Source organism: Rhododendron vialii, chromosome 11a (assembly GCF_030253575.1).
Source record: "Rhododendron vialii isolate Sample 1 chromosome 11a, ASM3025357v1".
Lineage (NCBI taxonomy): Eukaryota > Viridiplantae > Streptophyta > Magnoliopsida > Ericales > Ericaceae > Rhododendron > Rhododendron vialii.
Window position 1 is genome coordinate 28092716 of NC_080567.1, and position 21842 is coordinate 28114557.

Genomic DNA, 21842 nt, shown 5'->3' on the forward strand with positions numbered 1-21842 from the left:
GTGTCTCTGTATTCTATGAACGTAACAAAATGCAGACAAATCTGATACCTAAACACATACTCATGCCGATACTACCCAAATCCATGAAACATAGATGAAGGATAAGGAATGTTGCAACTTGCGAAGTGTGAGATCAAAAAACAAAAATGAAGTTGACATTAAAATTCGACCATTTCCAAGTCAATAACGATAGAGATATGCACAAAAATCTTCTAACGTAAAAATTCAAGTGACTTATTGTGAAATACAAAGTGGGGTGATACACTACTATCATTGATACGTAGTTAGATACTACTATTATTTAAAACATTCATCTTATTTTTTGGTACACTAAATTAATGAAACTGAATACATAGGTAAATCAACTCAAATACATCGATTCACTTTCCGACCCACTATTTATTTTTCATGAAACCATGAATCCTTTTTCAATCACAACAACAACAAGAAAACCAAGAACCGACCGGCCACCCCAGATCACAAAGCACCTTCTATGGCTATCCTGCAAGTTTTGACTTGATTGCATCAACCTCCTGATTTGATATCTGGAAAGCCTTACTCAACACACTATCCGACACCGGGGGCAGAGCAGCAAACAATGTGGCAGCAATGGCCTGAACACCTGGATTCTGGCTGTCGAACGCAGCAATAGCAGCAGCCGGTCCGTTTCCATTATTAATTTGGAAGTGAACCAAACCCTTAGGAAAAGTAAATATGTCACCCTGTTTAATGGTCATGGAAACAAGCACATTGGCTGTGGTAATGAACCCAACATCCAATTCTCCGTAGAGAATGAATAATATCTCGGTGCCGCGTGGGTGGGTGTGGGGAGGGTTAAGGCCGCCAGGGCCAAAGTCGATGCGGGCCATGGAGACACCTAGGGTGTTGAGGCCGGGAATTTGCATCACATTGGCTGGAGTCACTGTTGAACCCAGCATATTGTTGGCGGGCTTTGGCATTGCTAGACCGGCAAAGAAGAAATCTGATGCGCTAAAGCTTGCCTTGCAAGCAAAACCATTCATCTTCACAGCTATGAATGAGCAATAAGGTAGTATGCTATTAGGTACTGTTGTTATGTCAAAATGAGAAATGAGAGCACAATAATTACAACACCAAATGAAATAGATTTACGAGATTTGGACAGGCACAGGCTAGGAATACACATTTAAAACATAGCTCCTAATACAACTGTGCCCATAACTGTTAAATAAGTTTAAATCCATGTGCATCTAACTGTTCCGAACAAGGTTATGTCCAGAATGGTGTTTTAAATTAAGGTGCTTCTAGCATTGCTCTATGGACAAAATAAATACTCTCTCTGCTCCATTTTCATTGTTCATTTTTGAATTGCGTGCTATTTTTTAATTACTTATATCTTTAAATTTATAATGATTTTCTTAATTTTGAAAATTTTGTATCATAAAACTAATCGAGATCTATCAAACAAAATTCATATTGCATATTTTTTTCAAGATCTACACTAAAAAATATAGATAAAAGACATAAAATAGAAAAATAGAATAATGGACAATGAAAATTGGACGGAGGGAATACCATTATTGAGATCAGCAACACAAACGTCTTGGAGCATATCCGGATCTGCAGAAACAGAGCTGGAAATAGTGGCTATTACTAGCACCATAACGACCCCCACAGAGAGTTTTCCAGCAGCAACCATGGCTGGAAGGTGTATGAGAAATGTGTTGTGTTTCTAAAAGGTGAAGCAAATCAGACCTTGGAAAAAGCTAGTGGAGTAATAACAAGAGAGAAAAGTTGGGATTTGGATACTGGGAACAAGAACGGTGGGGTGCCTTATTTATAGGCAGTGGTCATTAGAGAGAGAAAGTCTTCTAGTTAGAGAGAGAGGGAGGCCCCATAAAGCCCCCGCCCCCACAAAGAACGGAAAAAACTAATTTTATGCCCTTTCTTGGACAGTGTTTTCGAATAGACAATTAGTTACCTAAAGAAAAATATCTATTTCACGTGAGGGAGTAAACAAAACATCCATATACTCATATTGATCTCACTCAACCTGTCAAATTTTACGTTGATATGAATGACAAATTAGATTATATATCGAACAGGATCACATATACGATGTTTGATAAATTTTATATGGTCTATAACATGTATCATATACTACACATTGATTGGGAGAATTTTTTCTCCTTATCGGCTGTATTTTATTATTTTTTTTCTTCTCAACTTCTCGTTGGAAGGTCCTCCCAATGTACCCATTATCAAATTTTTTATCAATAATATTTTTGCCATTCCATAAAATAAAAAAACATTTATCGTATACTGTTTACTGTAATAGGATAAAATGTGAAATATGCGGTATTATGAGTTGTGGTATACTGAATTCAATCAGTATTACTTTGATGAAACCATACATATCATGTGATCCAATAATATTCTTGCACCATTGATGTTGTCAACCAAAGTGTCATAGTGTCTTGATGATTTGGAGAATGAGGTTTAATTACCTGGACGATGATGATGATTTCGAGGAGGATTGCTTGACCAATTTCCTAGACCTAAAATAATGGGTTGCCCCAAGCGTAGGGCGGAGACCGATGCAGCATAATATCCGGTAAGTCCGGAGTCGAATCCACAAAGACGGTAATGTGTGCTGACTAAAAATTCGGGTTGTTATAATTTAAATAGGCTCTCAGGTAGCCACCCCTTGTTGATTTGATTGAGATTACAAAAATCTAAAAATTGATTGTACTTTTCAAATAATTAAAAGAAAGGTACGGTTGTAGGGTTCATAGCACTCGCAACCAGTCCAGAATAACCTGCTCCATTCGATGTTCTTAAAAATGTTCAATTTAAGATTAGAAAAGATACCCCGCAAGATGCGAAACCCTATGGTCGCCGTTTATCCATGCGCAACGGAGAATGAGTTTTGGACCCCCATTCTCCCGTTCACATAGGCTCCGACAATGCCCGAGTTCGTCCGCGGGAAGTATTTCTCCTATGTTAAATCATTTTTACATTGTTTGAAAATAGAAGCAGTGTCCGAACTGGCTATGGTGTGCTAATCACCCCGCAACCCTACCCATATGTCTACTCACTCATTATTAAAAAAAGAAACAAAAGAAACCCTAATTTGAGACATGCTTCAATTACTCGAAATGAAAAATAAACAGGAGATCCAAACCAAACAAAAACAATCGAATAACTTTAATGAAGAACGAAAATTAAAATTAATTACCAAAGTGCGAGTAATTTGAATAAAGCTTCAAGACTTAAGGTAAAAAAAGAGCTCTGAAAAGAAGAACAGAAATCTAAAGCTGTCAAGTAAAAACCGAAACTGCTGTCGTACCGCTACTGCTTCATGCGCAGCTTTTCTTTTCTGCCAGAAGACCGCTTTTTTTTCTTTTTTTCTCCACGGGCTGCTACCTACTGAAGCAGTAGGTCAATTGCTTATAAAGGGATTGAGGATTTAAATCACACAAAGGTCCTTTGGATTTCATAAAATAACATATGAACCATTCAGTTTTGAATCACTTCGCATTTGAATCCCAAACTTCTTTAAAATCTTCTTTTTAGCCAAAGTCTTAGATAACGGACTCGAGCAACCTATAAACATAAAAACACATAATAAAAAAACAGTTAACAAAAATAAAGGACTAATAAATGTAGATTGAAGGGCCAAAATATGTATATTTTGGCACTTATCACACCCCCCAACTTACACTTTGCTAGTCCTCGAGCAAAGAAAATAAATAAATAAATAAAACAACTGACTAAGGGATAGATCTTTTAAACCCCCGGGTGGCCCCGGTAGGACGAGTGAAGTCTCGTGAGGATTTTCAGCAGTGATCATCCACAAAACACCGTGGATCCTTTTACTTGGAACTCAAAAAGGAACTGCAATGCAACTCTTTGATACGCCAATGCCAAGAATATAGCATATGCGAAAATAGTTCTAGAGGCTATCAAAACATAGAAATAATTCATGACACCAAACCTTAGCGTGTGTGAGCAAAGACCTTAACCACAAGTGAACCACAACCAAGTACTCTCTCCGGACCGAGTCTCGACTTCAATTCTCACCGTGTCATGCACTCAACAAAAGAAAACACTCGAAACAAGGTGCATTTAATAAACTCTCAATGTGTGCGGGCGAAAGTTTTGCAATAAAGAATCAAAGTACCCAGCACACTTAGACACGAATAGAAAGCTTTTTAAGGTAGACACATGATCTTCATGAAAGGAATGTCAAGCATTAAAGACTATCTATCCATCGATCCATAACCCATTGCCCCAAAGATCAAATAGGACTTTTATTCGGTCATATCATTGGGTAAGGAAAAGTGCTTCAAAGGTTAGGATAAATCATAAAGAAGTGTCCGAGAATCGGCTATAACAACATAGGGCAAGTGTAACAATGTGTACCCTCTTATCATTCTTTTCAACTCCGCCACATCTCTCTTATTTTTCACCCTTCACACAATTCCCCAGTGAAATTCACACGTTTCTTTTTTCAAACAAATGCAAGGGTGTCTTCCCTTTTTTCATTCAAGTTCTATTTTTTTTTCTTTATTTCTATTTTCTCAATTTTTTTTATTTTTAGCTATGGGAAAGAATACACCACATTTCAAGCACAACTCTCTCAAATACACTTCCTTCATTCTCTTCAAAAATTAATCTTCACATGATTAGCTCGCCATTCTCAAGACACAATTTGGTTGGTAAAGCTTAACAAGAAAAAGGCTCATGCAAGAGGCTCAATGTGGCTCGCAAAGATAAGTATTTAAGAAAAAGAAACGAACCGGCTCAATCAGCAAAGATGGCCTATTATCATCTCTTAGGGGCAATACAACCATATAACTTTCCATTCCCAAAAGAAGATATAATAGGCATGCATTAAGTCCCAATACTTGACGACAAAGATAATGAGATCGACAACGATTAAGCTTCTTTCTCTTTCTTTTTTTTTTTTACGACAAACGAAGAGTTTATGTGACACCACTCCAAAGAAAGATAAGGCACTAAAGCTCACATGGGCGTAAGTCTCCACTAATCTAGCCATTGAAAGCACTCAAGTCACAACTCACAAACAGTCAAGGTCCAACAAACGTGCAATGCAAAGATGCTAAGAATGTATGCCAGAATAAATTTCTATCGCCAAGTTAGCAAAAAGAACTAACATGCAATATCATATTCAAGTAATGCCCAACAATTCTCAACACTAGCAACCAACAAGTAAACATTGCAATCTTCAAGTCTCAAGTAGAAAAGATCCAACAAGTATTTTTAATTTTTAAATTTTTTTTTATTAACAAGATAAAGAACAAAGTGATTCCTCCCCCCAACTTGAACTATTCAATGTCCGCATTGAAAGCATAAAAAAAATAAAAATAAATAAAGATCGGACATAAACAAAAAAGAGAGGAGAGATATCACCTCGGAAAGGAGGGCTAAGCAGAGTAAATTAGAGAGTGAGGGATACCCCCCAACTTGAATCGAACAACCTGCAAAATGTTAGCCTCCAAAACAGCAAGAAAAATAACTAAAAGAAATAAACAAGGTAAGAAAGAAAAATAAAATACAAAAAAACATCCACTTTCTTCACGCGAAAGACACGAGTACTACTTTTCTTCCCATTTCTCAAGCGAGAAACGGGTGGCTATACCAGACCAAAAAAAAAAAAAAAAAGTATAAGCAGCCAAACGTGGGTACCGAACATTTATCATGCCAATGAAAGCTAAGACAATGAACATAACGCTCCATTCTACACCTTTTATCAAGTATTGAACCCGACCATGCCATAAGATAAGATACTTCGAGTAGCACATTTGCCGAATTCGTTTTAGACATTTAAATTCCAACAAATGTATAGCCCAAATTAGATTAATTTTCAAATTGTTGACAAAATCCACAAGATATGGATGATAAACTAAATTAAATTCATCAACACCAAGAAAATCAATCAGCTCCACATTTAAAAACTCTTGCAAAAGTGGAGATTCAGAAACAGGGATGGCACAATCTAGAGCTGAGAGTACTGGATTATTCCGTGCAACTATTGACAATGTCTCCTCAAAAGGCATATAATCTAGTGCAACTATAGGCAATGACTCCTCAAAAGGCATATAGCCTTCACTAATGACAAGCAGCTCTATTTTCTCTTTTTCTCTCGCATCAGAATTCTTAGGAAGTGACTCTATTTCTTCTTTTTCCCCCGCATCAGAATTAATATCCTCAGGAAGTGACTCTATTTCCTCTCTTTCTCTGGCATCAAAATTGGTATCCTCAGAACTTTTGGTCAACTCACTAAATTGGAGCTTTTGGGTTAATTCATCTAAGAAATCCCAAGCGTCTTCAGGGGTTTTATCCAGAAATTCGTCAGTGGACCTAAAATCCACCTCGCATGACTTAAAGTTTAAACCACGGCAAAAGATAACCAGAAGACTGCCAAGCTCACAATTAAACGTCCAAGAGAATACAACAAATTTAAATCGCTCCCAACACTGTGACAAAGACTCATCATCATGTTGAGAGAAATCTGATAGTTCTTGTAAAAGCATGTGAGTCTCATATGAGGGATTGAAATGATTGAAAAATTGTATTACAATCTCACCCCATGTCAATCTTGGACTCAAACAATTAAACCAATCTAGAGCACTATCACGCAAAGATGCTGGGAATACATGTAAAAGAGCCACTTCATCACTAGCAAAAGCTTCCTCAAGTTTATGAACATGCGAAAAATGATTTTCTGATGCAAAACCATAAAATATAGGAAGCGACACTGAACAATCAAATTGTTTTGCATAACCTCCATACCTCCCCGCAAAATGGGCCATTTTTTTTTTTTTTTTTTGCTTTTCAACGATAAAAAATAAAAAAAAAATTAAAAAAAAAAATAAAAAAAAATAACTACCCGAATTCTTAACACACGCTACCGTCCCCGGCAACGGCGCCAAAAATGCTTGACCAATTTCCTAGACCTAAAATAATGGGTTGCCCCAAGCGTAGGGCGGAGACCGATGCAGCATAATATCCGGTAAGTCCGGAGTCGAATCCACAAAGACGGTAATGTGTGCTGACTAAAAATTCGGGTTGTTATAATTTAAATAGGCTCTCAGGTAGCCACCCCTTGTTGATTTGATTGAGATTACAAAAATCTAAAAATTGATTGTACTTTTCAAATAATTAAAAGAAAGGTACGGTTGTAGGGTTCATAGCACTCGCAACCAGTCCAGAATAACCTGCTCCATTCGATGTTCTTAAAAATGTTCAATTTAAGATTAGAAAAGATACCCCGCAAGATGCGAAACCCTATGGTCGCCGTTTATCCATGCGCAACGGAGAATGAGTTTTGGACCCCCATTCTCCCGTTCACATAGGCTCCGACAATGCCCGAGTTCGTCCGCGGGAAGTATTTCTCCTATGTTAAATCATTTTTACATTGTTTGAAAATAGAAGCAGTGTCCGAACTGGCTATGGTGTGCTAATCACCCCGCAACCCTACCCATATGTCTACTCACTCATTATTAAAAAAAGAAACAAAAGAAACCCTAATTTGAGACATGCTTCAATTACTCGAAATGAAAAATAAACAGGAGATCCAAACCAAACAAAAACAATCGAATAACTTTAATGAAGAACGAAAATTAAAATTAATTACCAAAGTGCGAGTAATTTGAATAAAGCTTCAAGACTTAAGGTAAAAAAAGAGCTCTGAAAAGAAGAACAGAAATCTAAAGCTGTCAAGTAAAAACCGAAACTGCTGTCGTACCGCTACTGCTTCATGCGCAGCTTTTCTTTTCTGCCAGAAGACCGCTTTTTTTCCTTTTTTTCTCCACGGGCTGCTACCTACTGAAGCAGTAGGTCAATTGCTTATAAAGGGATTGAGGATTTAAATCACACAAAGGTCCTTTGGATTTCATAAAATAACATATGAACCATTCAGTTTTGAATCACTTCGCATTTGAATCCCAAACTTCTTTAAAATCTTCTTTTTAGCCAAAGTCTTAGATAACGGACTCGAGCAACCTATAAACATAAAAACACATAATAAAAAAACAGTTAACAAAAATAAAGGACTAATAAATATAGATTGAAGGGCCAAAATATGTATATTTTGGCACTTATCAAGGATGCATCTCTTTCTTTGGAATTTTAAGTTCGAAGTTTGTTGTTCTGGTTTTCTTTATGGTTTTTAGGTCTTGCTCCTTTGAGTTTCTTTGGTGTTTCAGGTGTGGCTGTAAATGTTGGGTCTTTTGTTTCGTGTTCGGGTTTTAGGTGATGAGTATAGTTTTTGTCTTAGTGATTTTTGTGGTGTTTTGTTTTGTGGAGTGTTTCGTGTCGGGCTTGGCTCGTGTTTCCATTGTTTTAGGCTTTTGGTGCGGTTGGCTTCTTGTCATCCTTTGGTGTTGGTTCTCGGGTGATGTTTATGCCGGTGTGCCTGAGATCCGTTTAATATTTGTATTTTTTTTAAATTAATAAAATCTTTTTGCTTAGAAAAAAAAAGTGGCATAGTGTCTTATGGAAGTCTCAATCAAAAATCAAAAGGTCAATACTATTGGAAGGTGATAAGTTATTATAAGGATTTCTTGGGTGGGACCAAGTCCAGTTAAGAAAATAATATGGGTGTGCCATTTATGACCCAGTCCCGTTAAAAAATTAATACTCTCTCCGTCCCTTTTTTATTTCATTCTGGGCTGTCCCTTAATAAGTGTCAATTTTGTAAAGTTAGTGGGTAAAAGTTGATGCATTATCTATTTTGTCCCCAAAAGTATATTCCATTTTGAAAAGTTAGTGAGTAAAAGTGTAATGATGATGGGTAAGTAAGGAAAGTGGATGTGAAAGATATAATGATGATGTTTTTTTAATAAGTTGGAATTACGAAGCAGGACACTTAAAAATGGACGGAGGGAGTACTCCATAATAATATGGGAAGTCACGCTAAAGGACTGTCTAAGGGTCTCTATATTTTACAGTTTTTTGTACTATTTTTTACATTTGTGTAGTTTTTGGGTGCCAAGCGGGTACCACGTGGTGGTACCCATTCGTGATCCGGACCGTCCAATCGTATTTTGGACAGTCTGGATTCAATCCCTCTCTCTCCCCTCCCCTCACCCCACCACTCTCTCTTCTCTTTTTGTCTCTTTTAAATTCAGACCGTCCGAAACACGATTGGACAGTCCAGATTGCCGACAGGATACCACGTGGACAATACCTTACCGGCACCCAAAAATTTCTCCCATACCGTTGGCAGGTGAAGTTTATCTAATTTTCTTGTTGGATTAACGAACTTGTCTAAAACTTGGTATTCAAGTCACAAGCCCGTACGACCCGCTCAAAGATTGTGTTTCGATGGGGATAGAGTCAATGAACTTTTTTAAAACAAAAAAACCTTCACTAACCTCGTGCCATTTCCAACTTGCTAGGTCTAGGACGTGTGATCAGTCTTCTTATTCTATATATATAGTATGTTTTATTGTTTAGGTTTTTGGGTTATATCTCTGATCCTCACGCGTAATTGTGAAAACAACTATGGACCGAGTTATAGGTATAAATCCAAGGTGTGTGAGCAAGCTTGCTCGAGACACCTTGCATTACCATGTATATATACATATACTAGCGTTTGTATTCGTTCGGTGCACGGGATAAAAAAAATCAATTTGGCCCCATGAATCGAATGGGTACAACACTAGTTGCTTACAAAAATTATTTAATATTTTTTTTTGGTCTTGTGTTCGATTTACGCTAGCATTGGTCTCATTATATGCACTGAAAGACATATATGTGTAACAAATAAATTTAGAGTACCACATGACAGCGTCTTAGGAACATAGACTAATTTTTCCTCTATATTCCACCCCCACATCTCTCTCCCTCCATCTCCCACGCTTCCCCTTCTCTCTCACCCCACCTACGTTTCTCTCTCATTTTTTTAAAAAAAACTCAAAAATTCTAGGAATTTATGATTGAGGATTGAGAGGCTTTTGAATTAAAAATTCTAGGAGTTTGGGATCGGAGTTTGAAGGTTTTGAAGGCTAACACACATTTGCATAGGATATTGATAGATAGATAGATGGTAATCTTCGTGCCTCGTGGTTGGGATCTTTTTAATTTTTGTAATTTGTTTCAAAGATTAATAAAATTGATTGTTGTTTTGCTGTTAAAAAAACATATATGTATGTACACGGACTTTTCAAGAGGCACAATGGTTCAAATTTAAATAAAATTTAAGTAATGGCACTCGATTTTAAGTTAATATGTGTTCGAATATTTGTAGAACGACTGAGAGTTTTCCTAAAAAAGCTGCATCGTCTTTATGTTATGTCTTTGTTCAATTTTTTCTTCTTTTGCATTTGTTAATTTTGCGTTAAATCGTTCGTTTTGCAGAGCAAAAAAAAATTTGTGTTAAATTTTTTTGAATTATTGATTCGTCTCGACGAGAGAAATTGAAAATATAAAGATAGCCTTGGATTTGTGTGCCCCCACTAATGCATGTTTTTAATTAAATCTGTCCCGGAATTCACAATAGCTAAGCTGTACGAGTAACCTCAAAACGTGAATGTGTAATGCAAAATCTAAACATTTAGCCAACCCTTTAGTTTTGAATATGTGACTTTCAATTTGCAAGCCAAATCCAAGTAATCGGACAAATTTAAAATTTGAATCTGGCTTTTCTTAAAACTCAAAATTTCCTGGCATTTATGTCATACATAATGTCATCTACTTGTTTGATCGTGAGTAAAGAGGTAAACAAAGTAAGTTTGTAGATTACGGCTTCCATATGGAGTACTCATATGCTATATATTGCTGGTATTTTGTGACCTGTTTTAATTGGGACAGAGCACTAGTATTGAGTTGCAAGGTGCTAAACAACTCCTTTATTTTGGAGGACTAAGATCGAGTTGCTACTGGAGGAAACATCTTTGAGCTTTGACATCTCTCTTTCAACTCCTAATCTGTGGAGGGCTAAGAGATCTGGGGAACTGATATCGATACTCGGTATTGGTGATTATTTTGGTATTGCTGGTCACTCTTTCAACTCCATCTATTGGAGGGCTAAGAGTTTGGATACTTGATGCTTTTTTTTGCTCGGCAAAAAAAAATTTTATTAAACTCGAAAAGGATACATCGAGTAAAAGGGAAGGAAGAACCAGAAAGTTCATTACAACCCTAAAAAGGGAAGGAAAATAAAATGAAAGTTACACCCAAAAAAGACACCTAAACAATGAGTCTTCTAACACCGTAAAGGTTTGATTTGGATACTTGATGCTGACTTTGACATCAAAATGTACGAGGAAGTACTATGTTCTAGTATGTTTTTCCGATCCATTTTCTCAACAGTGTGTGATGGTTTCTGAGGTATGATGAAATCGATTATCTCCTACCTATGCTTAATACCGAGTTGGGCCTAAAGATGCAAATACAAATGATTGATGGTGTGCATGTGAATATTGAGGATCCTTGTGCTACTGGTCCTTTTTCTATCAGTTGGTGTTGATTCTGAGGATTTTGAAGTTGATGCTGAGGACTGTTAATATATGATGTCAAACGAAGCGGGTGTGTTTTGATCTATCCTGATGGCTTTAATTTTGTCGAAGAGGTGTTGCTGGTTTTGGCTCCACAAATATGATTCCTATCAATCCAATGCTTACCCTGGCGGCTGCTCTTTAGAATGGTACGTTGCATGGTTTGATGTGGATATAGATACACGAAAGAAATGCTGATATATAAATGTTGTCCATGACTGGAAGTTTTTGTTGTATTTGGTACCCGTACGTAGTTTGAAGCTTGTCTCTTCTCAACTTCTTGTTGGAAGTTTCTCCCTTTCCCGGCCCTCTCTCTCTCCTCTTTCTTTCTTTCCCCTCTCCTTTTCCCCTCTTCTTTTCCCTTGATGTATTCATTGTCGAGTTTATCCTTAATAATATTTTTTTGTTTCAAAAGACCAAAAAAAAGCCTGTCTTTAATGTTTTGCTTAAACTAATATATGTTGTAGTAGCTTTCTTGTTTCATTTCGTTTTCAGCATTTTGCTGAATTCTCTCTATCTTGCCTCTGCTTTTCTAATGAGTCCTTTCTCATTGGTTTGGTTTGGGGCTTTTGCTCGATGTACACTTTGTCGAGATCTAATAAATAAACTTTTGTTGCCGATTAAAAAAAGAAAAGAAGTTTTCTTAAAAATGAACCAAAACCTAATCTCCAACCCCAAACCTACTCCGCTCCTGCATGCTCTATGTCCCGAGACTCTGACTATTTTATGGAGTAGTATTATAATTGGAGTTGTTATCATTATAATTAGCCAATTCTTTACACAACAGAAATCGGATATAGAATGGATATCCAAATAATTGTGCTTAGCCGCACAAGTTTTTTCAAGGCTGCATTATCGAATGATTCTCGCTCCTGCTGGAAAGGGAGACACCGAGGGTGGCAGAAGTTGTCAGTTATCTAATGATTATCTTAGTTCCATTTTTAAAGAAAATCTTCTTTACGGTTGTTCCATAAAGAAGAAGTTACGGAGTCCAATCGCGACCGTGTTTTTGGACAATCCTGATGTTAATGAAACTTTTTCGGGAAAGAGTTAATTATGACCGGTCATAATTGAAAACGAATCTCAGTCATTGATTGTGCCAATAAACGGCTAAGATTGCGCCGCTCCGTAAACAATTTTGTTCACGGAGCCTATGTGAAAAAGACTATCTCATCTTTTTAACATGTTTGAATGACAATTTGGAATCGCGATAACGTAAACTAAGGATTAGGAGAATCAACCTACAATGGAATATGTCTTCGGACTCAAATTAATGCTTTTGTTGATGCACTACTTCTGTAGCAAATCAAAGTAAAAAATTTTTGAAAAAAACGAAAATAAGCCTCTTATTGGCTTATTTTTATTTTTATTAAAACAATTGGATCTCAATCATAATTTTCTACTCTATATATGTTCGTCTCATCATAATGAACCAATAATTCACAAATTTTTTTAAAAAAAAACTAACAAATGCAAAAAAAATTAAATAAAAATAAAATACTTCAAATGAATTATTTAGCCAAAAGGCCCCTTAATTAGGCCATGTGTGCAGAAGTGCATGGTTGTCATTGATGTTTTAGTTGGCGGGAGGAATTTGCTATGTTTCTATCTCGGGTTTGACTTTGAAAGGAAGAGAGAGAAAGAAATGAGAGAGATAGTCACGCGGCTGTCAAAAGGTGCCTTAAGAGATGGTTTGAGTTTGGCAAAGGATGAAAATATCAGAAAGCTGGAAATTGAAGTAGATTCCATGATCGTGTTAAACTTGATTCATGCCACTAACATGGTGAATCACCCGCTTGGCAATTTGATATTTGATTGTAGGTTGCTGATGCAAGGGTTTGAGGAAGTTTCTATCACGCATATCTATCGCGAAGCTAATCGGTGTGCAGATGCGTTGGCAAATGATGCTCCGGTCTCGGTGGGAGATTTATATATCTACCCGGTTATTCCTATTTGTATTTCTAGTTTCCTTTATGCGGATTTGATTGGGGTCTCGTACCCTAGAATTGTAAACTCTTAATTATGTTTTTCTTGTTTTAATGAATCGTCTAGTTACCAAAAAAAAAAAAAGGGTGAAATAAGATGTTATTGGTATTTAAAACACTCGTCTTATTTCTCGGTAAACACAAGACGCGATACCGAATACATAGTTAAATGGATTCAAATACAATATTGATTTACTTTCGGACCCACCATTTATTTTCTTGAAACCGTGAATCCTTATCTCACCCACCCCAGATCACAAAGCAAGCACCCTCTAGGGCTTTCCTCCAAGCTTTGACTTGATTTCATCAACCTCCTGATATGATATCTGGAAAGCCTTACTCAACACACTGTTCGAGACTGGGGGCATGGCAGCAAATAACGTGGCAGCAATAGCCTGGACACCAGGATTCTGGCTGTTGAACGCAGCAATAGCGGCGGCCGGTTCTTTCCCATTATTCATTTGGAAATGAACCAAACCCTTAGGGAAAGTAAATACGTCACCCTGTTTGATGGTCATGGAAACAAGCACATTGGCTGTGGTAATGAACCCAACATCCAATTCGCCGTAGAGCACGAAAATGATCTCAGTGGCACGCGGGTGGGTGTGGGGCGGGTTAAGGCCGCCGGGGGCAAAGTCGATGCGGGCCATGGAGACACCTAGGGTGTTGAGGCCAGGAATTTGCATCACATTGGCTGGAGTCACGGTTGAACCCAGCATATTGTTGGTGGGCATTGGCATTGCCAAACGGGAAGAGAAGAAATCCCATGGGCTAAAGTTTGCCTTGCAGGCAAAACCATTCATCTTCACAGCTGTGATTCAGAAATAAGGTACTATTAGTATTAGGTACTGTTTTTATGCAAAAATGAGAACAGAGTAATTACATATATATGAGTGAAATAGATTAAGGTGGTTTAGGCCGAAAGCTTATATATTTATGGACGAAGATTGACAGCAAAGCTTATAATACCAACGAAAACTGACAAAACTGTAGTGAAGCTAACAGAGGTTAATTTCAGCCCCACACATAGTTTATATTCGATACTAGCACTGCTTAGTTATAAGTTCAACTATTTTCGATATAATTAGTATGTTAGTCTCTTATAATTTCAAATTCCATAGTTTGATTCACTCAGAATCCAAGTGATGATTTTAAATTGCCAATGTTTTTCAGTTTATTTCGCAGATAAGAAATATGTACATCAACATTTTAGTCATTCGAAGAAAAAACGAAATAATTTCACCCTTATTGCCGCATTTCACCAAACTCATTTCAATATCTATTTTACAATCACACTTACTTACACACTCATTTGCACGCCCATACTCACAAGGGTGTGTATATGGATTCTAGAAATTTTGCACACACACTGGACGTGCGTAGTAAATCTGTGAATGTGGGTGTGTAAATGGGTGTAGTTGTACGATTGCTTGTTGAACAATTCGTATGAGCAAAAAAGGGAGACGGGTTATTGAAAAAATTCAATACCATTATTGAGATCAGCAACACAGACGTCTTGGAGCATATCCGGGTCTGCAGAAACAGAGTTGGAAATGGCGGCTATGAACACCATGATGGCCACCACAGAGAGTTTTCCAGCAGCTGCCATGGCTGGAAGAGGTATGAGAAAAGTATTGTGTTTCGGAAAGGTGAAGCAAATCAGAGAGCTTGAAAAGAGGAGCAATAACAAGAGAGAGAAGTTGGGATTTGGATACTGGGGACAAGAAAGATGGGTGCCTTACTTATAGGCAGATGTTTTCGGAGAGAGAGAGAGAGAACGGGGGGGGGGGGGGGGGGGGGGGGGCCCATAGAAGCCAATGCAATATCCATTAAACAGGTCCCATAAAACGTTTTTTTTTTTAAAGTAATACAGAGTGTCCCAGACCAGCTTACACGCATTTCGAATTAGTCCCTGCAACCCCTCTTACAGTCACATCACACGCTTACACGTGAGGTAATTAATGTGACAAACTTCATAAGTTATTAGCAAGAAAAATCGATTTGAAACCTTAGAATCAAGAAAATATCTAATTTTCAGGCCAAAATCACTTGACGAATATATCATGAGATACTATATTCTGGCACCATTAATAACATTGTTGTCAACAAAAGTAGTGTCGTAGTGTCTTATGAAAGTCTCAAATAAAAACCAAAATTTCAAAACTATTGAATGGTGATAATGTATTACAGTAGTAAGGATTTTTTGGGTGGGACCAAGTCCAGTTAAAAAAATAATATGGGTGTTCCATTTATGACCCAGTCCTGTTACAAAAATAATATATACTCCATACTAATATGGGAAGTCACCCGATTGTCCAAGGGTCTCAATATTTTACCAGTAGTATTTTGACATTTGTGTCCATGCCATTGGTGTTAAGGAAATAGAGTCACAATTGCTTGGGAGTGAAAAATCACTTAATGACATTGGAATCTCTCTATTCATTGTCAATTGTCTTTAAGATAAATATAAAGCTCTACATGGTATCAGAGCGGGGCCCATTTCACCCCACATTTTAAAAATTTACGATCCACATCTCATAATGACAGACTAGCAAAAATGGTGGACAATGATGGATCCAAAAAGTGGCCACGCGTGACAGATCTCAAACGCGACTACACGTAAGAAGAGATATTCAGGAAATAGAGTCTCAATTGCTTGGAAGTGGATTAGGTGATCACTTAATTAATAACATTTAAAATCTCTCCACTCATTGTTAATTGATTTTGAGATGGATATAAAATTCAACAGTTGGCAGGTGAAGTTCATCTAGTTTTCGAATTCTATTAACAAGCTTGTCTAATAGTAATAACGTATTGTAAAACTTGTTATTCAGGGCACAAGCCCGTATGACCCGCTCAAAAGATTGTATTTAAATGGGGGATATATAGTCGTTGAACTTATCTTCTCTAAGAAAAATCTTCACTAACCTTGTACCATTTCCAATGTGCTAGAAGGTACGATCTGTCCTCTCATTCTTTGTGTTATTTTATCTCCGGTTTGACAATATAGTGACAACATTCCCCAATCATATGGGTTGGTAGCCTGGTGATCGCATGGTTTGAGATTTGGATAGTTTGCATTTCTCTTAAGTTTTTATATTCATTTTCTTAGCGGAATAACTCTGTGTGCCATCTCATAATCCTCACGCGTAATCGTGGCAAACTACCATGGAATAATCTATAGGGTATTAATATTGAGCTGTGCGCAAGGCTCGCTCAATACGCCTTCCATACCATGTATATTAGATACATATGTATGACCTGGAATGCTCAAGAGGCACATGGTTTGAATTAAAAATAAAATAAGCAATGGTATCGATTCTAGGATAATATATCTATTGAATATTTGTGAAACGATTGGAGTTTTCCTAAAAAAGTCACCTTACTATACCAATATTTATGACAGCATTTTACTAAAATTACTCTAATTTTCTTTATTCGGATATTTTTCAATCTATTTTTAGAGTGCGGAATTTTCACACACTTATTTTGTACAAACACACTCCTTTCTTTAATTATATAAGGTAAAGTTACATATATAATCACTAATAGATTATTTTACCGGCAAAAAATTGTGTCGATATTTTAAGAAAGTATGGGTGAGTTTAATAGTTAATTTTGTGTGCCCTCCATGATGCATATTTTTAAATTCGTTCCTGATTCACAATTAGTAAGACGTACGAGTAACCATCAAACCTGTGAATGTGTCAATGAAAAATCCAAACATTTGGCCACAAGGGCGGGAACCGGTATGAGGCTAGGTGGGCTATAGCCCAGGTCCCATTGGAAAAAACCAAAAAAAAAAAGGAATAATAATTTATATGTCAAAGTTAAACCCAACCTATTTTTGCTTTTAGCCAACTCCTCACACTTACGATTTTCTTTTTGCTTTTGATAAATGTAGAGCAATGACTAGTGTGTTTAGATTTATACTGATTTAGTTGATGCAGAACACTAGCTGATATGCTTAAATTAAAAATGTTGGATTCTTACCTTTTAGGTTTAAAATGTAACGGTACAAAAAACAATCTGGAGCGGTTTTGAAATTTGTTGGTGTCCAAAGGTTTCACTGGGAGCGTTATTTAATTTTTATATTGTGCATAAAGACACTACAGCATTACCTATTACTCCTAAGAAATAGGATATCTATGAACTCACTCGTTACATTTTGGACATCACAATATGCAAAGTCAAGCATATGATGCTGCTACTCTGTTTTGCCCACAGAAAATTTTTTTGGGTTAGCATTATATAACAGGGCATAATTAATTTCTGGCTCGCCCTTGTTTGGCCAACCATTTAGTTTAATTTGCATATGCGACTTTTCAATAATTGCGAGTCAAATCCAATGTAATCGGACAGATTTAAAATTGAATCTAGCTAGCTTTGCTTGAAACTCAAATTTTCCTGGTAGTTATTTCTTACTAATGTCATGTACTTGGTTGATCGTCAGTAAAGATTACTCTTCCATGGAAGGACCCCCAGGCTGTCTTTATGTTTGCTTAAACTATTTGTTGTGGACCTTTCTTTGTTAATTAATTCCTTTTCAGAAATTTCGATGATTCTCTCTTCTCTCCTCTCACTCTCTCTCTCTCTCCTCATCTCTCTCTCTCTCTCTCCTCTTCATTTTCTATTGAGTCCTCTCATTGGTTTGATTTGGGGCTTTAATTTTGTCGATGTACCATTTGTCGAGATCTAATAAATAAACTTTCTTGACGATAAAATTTTTTAAAAAAAAAGAGAAAGGAAGCTTTCTTCAAAATGAACCAACACCTAATCTCCAACCCCAAACCTAGCTACTCCGCTCCTGTCACTACAACACGAAAGGGCTATAGCGAGGATTTAGTTTCCTCACAAAAGCACCTGATTTCCTCGCAAAATGTATTAACGAGGAAAAATTTTGTCGCCAGTTTTCCTCGCTAAAACACTGTCGCAGAAAGTATTAGCGATGGGAAAAAAAATCCTCGCCTAATTTGACGTGTTGCGAGGATTTTTTTCCTCGCTAAATTGTTTTTTTTCCCTCGCAAATTACCATTTGCGTCCAAATAGGCTACGAATTTATCAATAGGCGAGGAAATTTTTTCCTCGCTGAAACAAAAGAATCCCAAACAGGAAGTTCTCTCCGCGCTTTTTGCAGCTGCTGGTACTCGAACCTTGGACCTCGCCGTAAGACGCGAAGCAACTATCCCACCAACTACACTGTAGTTTCTGTGAAATAGGTGAAACTTTATTTAATATTATCTCTTTCCCCACTCAAATGAATTTTTTCAACATTAATTTTGGCCTTTCTACTTTTAGTAGTTTTATAGTGTGTGAACCTTTATTTTGAACAAGGTTAATTTTTTGCTAGCACAACAATTTTATCTAACAACTTTTGAAGAAGAACTAATAATATGTGTTATTATTTTCATTTTTTTATGGATAATCCTAACTTTTTATGATTGAGATAATATTTGTTCGTATAAGCTTGAGATATATTTCAACGAAAAGTTAGGGACAAAAAAAATTTATCTCAGAGTGCCCCGAAAAGAGCAACTAGTGGTTGAGATTCAGTTTGATATGTGGGACCCTATATATCAAAGTGAATCTCAACCACTAATTGTTATTTTCAAGGTAAATTTTTTTTGTACTTAGTACTAATATTTTAATATCAGATTATGAATAACAAGAAGCATCACCCTCATTTTCTAATTTTAAAAGTGAGTTTGACCTTTTTTTTTGCCAAATACAAAGGGTATTATAGACTTGTAATTTTTTTCATCATCGCTATAATAATATGAACAAAATTTATAAATATTCATATAAGATCATCCTAAAAGCACTAAAGAACATACTTTTTTTAATTTTTTAATCTTTAACAAATTTTTTAAAATTTAATTGCCCCCCCCCCCCCCCCCCCCCCCCCCCCCCCCCCCCCCCCCCCCCCCCCCCCCCCCCCCCCCCCCCCCCCCCCCCCCCCCCCCCCCCCCCCCCCCCCCCCCCCCCTCTCTCTCTCTCTCTCTCTCTCTCACACACACACACACACACAATATGTATATGTATAAATAAAATTATCCATGATACTTACAAAATTGCATTTGAAATTAATACTTAACATATTTATCTAGTTATAAAGGAATGCCATTACAATCACCTAAGTTGGTTTAAATAAAAATCAACAAACCATTTACAGGGGAAAAAAAAATTACAGCATGAATGCACAATACATATGAAATAGTGTATTTTTTGTGAAATAGTGCATTTTTATGTAGATGTTCTTAAAATAGAATTGTGATGATCCAACTTTGAGATATTGTAAATACAACATCAGTAACTTCAGATATTTTTAACTTTATTTTCTGTTGAGTTTTTCACTATTATGAAAAAAATCATCGATACCTACACTTCAAGATATCTTTCATTGCTAATTAGAATAAGAAAAGTGACAAATACGAGGTTTCCTCACCAATTCAATACGGTTGGTGATGAAAACTATTTGTTCCCCTTTAACAATTTTTTATTTTAATAAATTTCATAATGGTATAGTTTATTATGTCATACCGTCTTGATATTACAAAATACATAGGAATATAATTAATAATAACTTATATATAAAAAAAATGAATCCTAAAAAAGGTGACGAAATATTTTCTCATCGAAAAGTTACATTTAGCGAGGAAAAATATTTTCTCGCAAAAAGGTTACATTTGGCGAGGAAAACAGATTTTCCTCGCTAAATGTAACCTTTTTGCGAGGAAAACTATTTTCCTCTCTAAAAAAGGCTTTTTGGCGAGGAAATTTGTTTCCTCGCTAGAAAAGGCGACGAAATTGAATTTCCTCGCAAATAATATACTTTTAGCAAGGAAATTCATTTTCCTCGCCATATTTCCTCGCTACAGCCCATTCGTGTTGTAGTGTGTATTAGCAACTTTTATAATTGGAGTTGTTATCATTAGTAAATTCGTTATCATTAGTTAATTACTACTTTTACACACAACAGAAACCGGATATAGAATGGATGTCTACATAATTGTGCTTAGCCGCGGAAGTTTTTTCAAGGTTGCGATTAACGAATGATCCTCTTGTTTTAGATTTCAGGATCCACCACTGCCGGAAAGGGAGGCACCGAGGGTGGCAGAAGTTGTTACGTACATGAATTATCTTCCATTCGTTTCTTTTGAACATGTTTGAATGACAATTTCGAATCGCGTGATAGCGTAAACTAATGATTAGGAGAACCAACCTACAATGGAATATGTCTTCGGACTCAAGTTAATGCTTTTGTTGATGCACTACTTCTGTAGCAAATCATAGTACAAATTTTTTGAATAAAGACGAAAAATAAGCTGCTTATTGGCTTATTTTTGTCGGCTTATTTTCATCTTTATTCAAAAAATTAATTGGGTCTCGATCGTAATTTTTTATTTTCTAGATCCTCTTATCATAACAAAGCAATAATAAACAAAAATTGAAAAAAAAAACTAACAAATGTGAAAAAAATTTGAATAAGAATGATTATTTAGCCAAAAAATGCCCCTTAATTAGGCCATGTGTGCAGAAGTGCTGGTTGTCATTGATGTTTTAGTTGGTGGGAGGAATTTTGCTGGTTGTGTTTGGTTGAGAGTTTAGTTTAGTTTAGTTTTGGTAGTGGGTGGAGAGAGAAATAAAGTAATAATTGAAGATAGGGGTAATGATTGAAGAGAGAAATAGAGTAATGATAGAGTAATAAACACCATATCGGGCTTCCTTTTTTTTATCAGCTTGAACAAAAATCTTTTCTTTACCGAACTCCCTAATCCTCTAATATTCCAAGAAATTATCTGCATAAATAACAATCAACTCAACAACAACAACTCCACGAAAAAGATAGAAAAAATCTACCCTCCAGGTACTCTCTCACGAACAAGAGAGGATTCCTGAGATTCCAATTCAATCATCTTACGAAGGATTAAAATTAGGGCGGAAATTAATACCTAACTCACCTCCAACAGCCATTGTTGCAAAAGCCTCTCGGACGACTTCGGGATTAGTTGGGAGAGAATCCTCCGAGACTGATGAACAGTTGTTGGCCAACATTTCTGGGTTGAGCTCGATTGACTCACTGATGCTCGCCAAGTTCGAAAGCTGCCTTCGTCTCCTACGCCTATATCCAACGTCTTGGAGGTCCACCACCAAATTGAGGCTAGGCAGTTGGGAACACCTCACAAGGTTCGCCCGAAGATCAAGATCGGCAGCCCTCCCATCAACCCCATATTGAGCCCTCACCCCACTTTGCATTTCAGAGTGCCCTACCACATCACCCACCACTATATTACCTTGACTAATAGAATTAGGCCCACCAAGAAAAGAGCCCAACTTCCTGTTAATACTC

At 36.7% G+C, this 21842-nt stretch overlaps 1 protein-coding gene across 3 annotated transcripts; it reads right to left on the reverse strand.

Moving 5' to 3' along the window:
- Window positions 1-297: 297 nt before the first annotated feature.
- On the reverse strand, window positions 298-15263 carry LOC131307572 (germin-like protein 5-1). 3 transcript variants are annotated; one of them, XM_058334162.1, is made up of 2 exons: window positions 14981-15263; window positions 298-1030 (listed from the first exon to the last, which is right to left on the reverse strand). In XM_058334162.1, exons 1-2 carry the CDS (start codon window positions 15099-15101, stop codon window positions 498-500), a joined length of 654 nt encoding a protein of 217 aa, XP_058190145.1. In that variant the 5' UTR covers window positions 15102-15263; the 3' UTR covers window positions 298-497. The 3 variants fall into 3 exon arrangements, with proteins under 3 accessions (XP_058190145.1, XP_058190144.1, XP_058190143.1); XM_058334161.1 differs by lacking the exon at window positions 14981-15263 and adding an exon at window positions 1555-1784; XM_058334160.1 differs by lacking the exon at window positions 298-1030 and adding an exon at window positions 13581-14303 and having other exon boundaries at window positions 14981-15255.
- Between the last annotated feature and the right edge of the window lie 6579 nt (window positions 15264-21842).

Coding starts and splice junctions, on each gene's coding strand:
- LOC131307572 (XM_058334160.1), bottom strand. CDS start 15,101: ATGGCAGCTGCTGGAAAACTCTCTGTGGTGGCCATCATGGTGTTCATA. Junction 14,304..14,980: donor TGTTGCTGATCTCAATAATG/GTATTGAATTTT, acceptor TCTGAATCACAG/CTGTGAAGATGAATGGTTTT.